At 35.1% G+C, this 6,662-nt stretch overlaps 1 protein-coding gene across 1 annotated transcript; it reads right to left on the bottom strand.

Annotated features, from left to right (window-relative positions):
* Positions 1–5,740: 5,740 nt before the first annotated feature.
* On the bottom strand, positions 5,741–6,439 carry LOC120075522 (uncharacterized). Its single transcript, XM_039028995.1, has one exon. It carries the CDS (start codon positions 6,437–6,439, stop codon positions 5,741–5,743), a length of 699 nt encoding a protein of 232 aa, XP_038884923.1.
* Between the last annotated feature and the right edge of the window lie 223 nt (positions 6,440–6,662).

The raw sequence follows: 6,662 nt of genomic DNA, 5'->3' as shown, positions 1-6,662 counted from the left end.
TTTTAACTAAGTGACTTTTAGGTTTTTCCCAATAGTAACTTTTACCTTGGATAGTTAAACAACTTTTTTTATCATCATCCATTAAACTTTTTAACGGAGTCTTTGACCAAATTGTCGCAAGCTTGTTGAAAATCTATCTAATTCTCCTTTCCAGGTAGGTTCCCAGGTAGGGGTGTTACGTTTCCATCAACTTAAGAACCCCAACCTAGCCAGACCCCACCTTAGACAAAAGGTCCCTTATAGATAGATTTAAAACAAATTTATTCTTTTATGCCAACCAATTTAATCCTATTAAACTGATTTTAAAAGATAATCTAGGTTACTAAACTCTTTCAAACCAATTAAACTTAGGTCTATCTCAATCCAATTTTAAAACCCTTTTAAAAAACTTGAGTTCACCCTAAGTTCGCATGAAACTCTTTCTTATTGATTTTAGGTTTAATTTCCTTTATAACACTTATAAACGAAAACAACCACTACAATGCTAAGCTAACACATGCAAGGCATTCATAATGCTTATAAACAGCCTAAGTGTCATGCTCAATGCATTATCCATTCATTGCTACTTCTTTTATATAACACTTATGCAAAACAACAATGAAACAAACATAACATGCTTCCCTTCACCCTTAGACTATAACATTTATAATAAAAGGATGATGCATGATAATGCTCACTGCATGCAAAATATAAATCTTATTTCATGATACATGCGCATGCTATCAAGTAATTTCATCATGCTATATTATAACAATTATAATACATGATGCATGAATAATTGCACAACCTAAGGAGGGTTTTAAACTATATGTCAAACATTTTTCCATATAAGCACCATACATCACATGTATAATAAATAAATGTTGATGAACCGGGTAAAATTGCCTAAAAAACACAAAATTAAAGCTAACTATTACAAAAACAAGGAGTCTCTAGTTCAAACAGGCGAATCAGGACTTGAACTGCCCAGGCGAAGCAACGCGTCTTCAACCATCGTGTACTAAACTCCCCGCGATCATTTACACGATAAAACAAACAAAGTAGGCTTGATTTTGATCAAAAATGGAAGAATGAGACCGTAGAATGGAAGGTTATGAAATTCTCACACACTTCTTCCCTATTTATATAAGAAAAGGAATCAAATCACAACCACCAAAGATCTCAAATTCAAATAGAAAAAAACCGATTTTTCTCAACCACTTGTAAATTTTGAGAAATTGTTGGAAGTTATGATTCCATGACAAGTTATGTGCAACCTAAAATTCAAAGATTTACTTGGTTAGATTTCTTTTTTAAAACTTCATTTTAGCTCACCTCAAATTTTGATATGTGAGAAATTCCCTCCAAATTATTAAAGTTTGAGTAAAAATCAAATTAAAGGCCGAAATTGGGAGTAGAATTCTTCTTTCAAAGTTTGGTATATTCCAATTTTTGTATAGGTGGACAGTTGGATTCCCGTCTAAACCATATTTAAGGAGTGTATTCAAATTATATTCAAAATCACTCCAAATTTGATGCCAAATCAAAATTGAATTCAAGCCAAGATTTGGCGTACTAACCAAATTTTACGTCAATGTCAAAACTTTGGCATAACTTAAGTGTTGCCTCAAATCAAAAGATGTTGTACTTCAAGCTTCACCAAAACAAAGTTGAAGGAAAGAGAAAGAATTGAGTATATTCTGAAATCTAAAAAAAAATGGTAGTATTTGGGATATTATTCAAAATTCAATTACAATTAAGGTGGGACATAAATTTTATACTCAAGTTCAAATAAAAGCTTACTCTTAAACAAGAAAGCCAAGAACTAAAGTTCATCTTTTTATTTACATGGCTTAAAATGTGTCAAGCAAACGTCAAATCAAAATTTTGAGCTAAATTCTTATATCTTGAGCAAGATGATGCATCAAATTAAAGAAGTCAAAATCATACTTTGATTTCAAGTTATATTTTTTGAGATTCATCTACCGTATAGATGTGCATAAATCTCGAAAAAGGGCATTTCTGAAGACTGAAGTCCTTTGAAGATATAAGCATTCTGACCACGCTTGAAGACTGCAGTCCTTTGAAGATACGAGCTTCTGAAGACTGAAAACCTTTGAAGATACAAGCATTCTGACCATGCTTGAAGACTAAAGTCCTTTGAAGATACAAGCATTCTTCCAAGACTCTAAGCTTAAGAACATCCACATGCTCTACTTCTATACATCAAGCGTATGAATTTAACCGAGAGAGAATCAGAGGGTCAAGTACTAGAAAAGGAACCACATCGCATCAAATCACATCAATATCAACACCAACTCAAGTTCAACTCCACGGAACAAGTTTCTCTGGAAGCCTCGTGTGAACACTAATCTTCCAAAAAGATCAACAAGCCCAAAGACTGATCATCCAAGAAGATCATTAAGCCCCAAGGCTGATCATCCAAGAAGATCATCAAGCCCAAATTCCGATCCTCAAAGAAGATCAACATGGCCAAAGGTCGATCATCCAAGAAGATCAACAAGCCCAAAGGTCGATCCTCTGAGAAGATCAACAAGCCCAAAGGCCGATCATCCAAGAATATCAACAAGTCCAAAGGCTGATCCTCCAAGAAGATCATCAAGCCCAAAGGCTAGTCATCCAAGAAGATCAACAAGTCCAAAGGCCGATCGTCTAAGAAGATCATCAAGCCCAAAGGCCGATCATCCAAGAAGATAAACAAGCCCAAAGTTCGATCATTCAAGAAGATAAACCAGCTCAAAGGCCGATCATTCAAGAAGATCAACTAGCTTAAAGACTATACCTTATTTTGAAAACATCAAAACATTATGTATTAAAAATTGTACTCATTTTCTACAAAATTAATGCAAAAACAAAGTTTAAGTTCTACGAAACAAATTTCTCTTGAAATCTCCTACGAATAGGGATGTATTAGTATATGTTTCTAATGCACATTTAATTAAATATGAGTTATTTAATTATTATTAATTAATTTGATTGATTAATATTATTTAATTTATTTTTTAAATTAAATGAATTTATTTAATTAATTAAATTAAATTTGATTTAATTTATTAATTATTATTTATAAGAAACTCCCAAACATGGGGCGTTATATGGGATGGGAGGGAGATCTTCTCACCAACTTCCTCTTTCCTTAGTCAGTTCTCTCTGCATCATAGAAGAAAAAAATGATATGCAAAATTTTCTCTTAGCTTCTGGCTTTTCGAGATTTTTTTTTGTAGAAAATTCCTTCCAAGGATCCTACCTCCTTCTACCTCACTAGCCCAAGTAGAATACTGATGAAACCATTTTGGTGGTGTTCACTTGATTTGCAGTAGAGGAATCAAAATTGTAGATCCAAAAAGTTGGTGAAGCTCTCTGGAATCATCAATGAAAGTAATGGATTCTAAATTTTATTTCAGTTAATTTGTTATTGGTCTGGATTTTTTTTCTGCTGCGCTTGGGATTTTAATCTATCAATTCTAATAGCCGTTTTATACGTAGTGCGGTAAGCCCATAGTGCCTCATCCAACTTTTATTCCCAATCCCTTCGTGTTGAGTTGACAACATTTTCAAGTATGAATTTGATCTCTCTGTTGGATACCTCAGCTTATCCATTTGTTTGAGGAGGGTAAGCTGTCACAATTTTGTGATGAACATTATATTTAATCAAAAGTTTGTTGATGATGGGGTTAATGAAATGAGTACTCTCGTTGCTTATGATTGCACGTGGGGTACCACAGCGAGTGAAAATATTTTTCTACGGGAATTTAGAGAATGTTGTTGCATCATTTGTAGCACATGACATTGTTTCAACCCACTTTGAAACATAATCAACAGCTACCAAAATGTAGCTGTGGTCATTGGAAGGTAGGAATACGCCCATGAAGTCAATTCCCCATATATCAAACAATTCAACTTCTAGGATAATATTCAATGGCATCTCATTTCTTCCAGAAATATTCTCAGTGAGTTGACAGCGATCACACTTCATAACATAATCCCTGGCATCTTTGAAGAGTGTAGGCCAATAATACCCATTCTGAAGTACTTTTATTATTGTGTACTGACCTCCAAAATGGCCACCGAATGGTGACTCATGGCATTGATATAAGATGCGATGAACGGCAGTTTTTGGAACGCATTGCCTTAAAATATGATCTTGGTCTATTTTATAAAGATGCGGATTGTCCCAATAGTAAAATTTGCATTCATGCATAAGTTTCTTCTTTTTTTGCGAAGTGTACTCCTCCAGGAATTGTTTGCAGACCAGAAAATTAACAATGTCTACATACCAAGGCAAGAACTCATCAAATTTTTATATTTTTTTCATTAAGAAAATAAGCGTTCATCTCTAACTGGAGGCGATCACATTCAACGTTCTCAATCCACGATAGATTATCTGCAACTTTATCTTCTGGTCCCTTATGACCAATGATTTTAGTATCAAACTCTTGCAGCAGTAACACTTATCTGACCAAATGTGACTTCACGTCCTTTTTTATCATAAGATACTTGATTGTTGAGTAATCTGTATGAATAATCACTTTCACGGTTTGAATTTCTCCATTGCGAGCAATTCTTTCTCTGTTGTATAATTCTCCTATGCGTTGTCGAGAGTTTTTCATCCATATGTGATTGGATGAAGAATTTTGTCTTTGCGTTGGGCTAAGGCGGCATAAATCACATAATCGCTTTCATCGCACATCAATTCAAATGACTTTGAACAGTCTGGTGTGATCAAATGGGCATTTGACTAGTGCTTGCTTTAATGTCTCAAATGGTCTTAAACAGTTATGATCAAAATCGAAAGGTCTATCGACCTCCAGTAAAAATTCAAAGGCCGTGCAATTTTAGAGAAATCCTTAACAATCTACGGTGGAATCCAACATGTTCGAGAAAGCTTCGAAGTATTTTCACGTTTGTAGGCGGTGGTAGTTGTTCTATGATGTCAATTTTAGCCTTGTCAACTTTTAGCCTAAATTTAGAAACCTTGTGCCCAAGCACAATTCCTTCTATCACCATGAAATGGCCTTTTTTCCCAATTCAAAACTAGATTGGTGTCTTTACATCTCTTCAAATTTTCTCAAGATTCGTTAGCATAATTCATGTCTTGCCATGTACTAAAAAATCATCTATTTGTTAGCATAATTCTGAAAAGTACTCGGGGCCATACATAGCTCGAAGGGAATGTGTTAGAAGGTGAATGTCCCATAAGGGTAAGTGAAAGTTGTTTTTTCTTGACCCTCGGGTGCGATCATAATTTAATTGTACCCCGCATAGCCATCTAGAAAACGAAAGAAGTCATTCCCTACTAATTTGTCCAACATCTGATCAATAAATGGCAAGGGAAAGTGATCCTTCTTAGTCACTGCATTGAGCTTCCTATAGTCCATACATATTCTCCAACTTGTAACCGTATGCATCAAAATGAGTTCGTTGTTTTGGTTGGGAACTACAATCATTCCACCTTTTTTTGGGACGCATTGCACGAGACTGACCCATGTGTTGTCTGAAATAGGAAAAATAATCCCTAGGTCCAACCATTTAATGATTTCTTTCTTGACAACTTCTTTCATCGCAGGATTGAGCCTGCACTAGTGTTCTATAGAGCCTCCCTTTCCATCCTCGAGTCTAATATTGTGCATGAAATAGGATGGGTTGATTCCTCTGATATTTGCTAGAGTCCACCCTATCACCTTAATGTATTTCTTCAAAACTTTCAAGAGAGTATCTTCCTTTTCTTCTGAAAGTGTTGCTAAATAATTATAGGTGAAGTATCGTTCTCACCAAGGAACACATATTTCAAGCAAGCAGGGAGCACTTTCAACTCTAAAACTAGCGATTGCTCGAGCGAAGGCTTGATTTTACCTTCTCGTTTTTCTAAACCCAAAGGTTCAAAATTCCTTTGCATCTCTTTTATCGCATAACAAGATTCAAATGTTGCATTCGCCCCATCCTTCAATTCCACCGCTTTATTAATTTCAAATTCTAGCCTACAAGGCCAACCCTCTTCTAATTTAGCTATTTGGCATGCGTTGATCTCATCAGGATATTCCATCGCCTTAAGAATAATAAACTTCACCTTCTTGCCATTAACCTGCATGGTGATTTGACCTTTGTACACATCAATTTGGGTTCTTCCTATAGACAGGAAGGATCTTACCAAAATGATAGGTATATCTTTATCAGCTTCGTAGTCCAATATAATAAAATAAACTGGTAAGATGAATTTATCCACCTTTACGAGCACATCTTCTAATTTTCCCTTTGGATATACCAAAGAATGGTCTGCTCGTTGCAAAGTAATTTTTGTGGGTACAGGTTCTCCCATTCCCAGTTGCTTAATGATTGATAATGGCATGAGATTAATGCTAGTTCTAAGGTCGCATAGGGCTTGTCCTATGTAAACTTCTCCAGTGGAACAGGGAATGTTGAAACTTCCTGGATCTCGCATTTTTGGTGGAATACTTTCTTGTATAATAGTTCTACATTCTTGTGTTAGTACGACAATCTCATAATTTTCCATCTTTCTTTTCTTTGAGATTATATCTTTTAAGAATTTGGCATAAAATGGCACGTGCTCCGAAGTTTCGATGAGTGGAATGTTAATATGCAACTGCTTTAACACTTCGAGGAAGTGTTAAAATTGGTTTTCATCATCTTTCCTCCTCAATCTT

Source organism: Benincasa hispida, chromosome 4 (genome assembly GCF_027475165.1).
Source record: "Benincasa hispida cultivar pf3 chromosome 4, pf3_genome.v1.1, whole genome shotgun sequence".
In the NCBI taxonomy this organism is placed as follows: domain Eukaryota; kingdom Viridiplantae; phylum Streptophyta; class Magnoliopsida; order Cucurbitales; family Cucurbitaceae; genus Benincasa; species Benincasa hispida.
This window is presented reverse-complemented; position numbering and strand designations above follow the sequence as displayed.

Bases quoted from the DNA above. Each gene is read 5' to 3' on its own strand.
- LOC120075522 (XM_039028995.1), bottom strand. From the start codon at position 6,439: ATGCGAGATCCAGGAAGTTTCAACATTCCCTGTTCCACTGGAGAAGTT.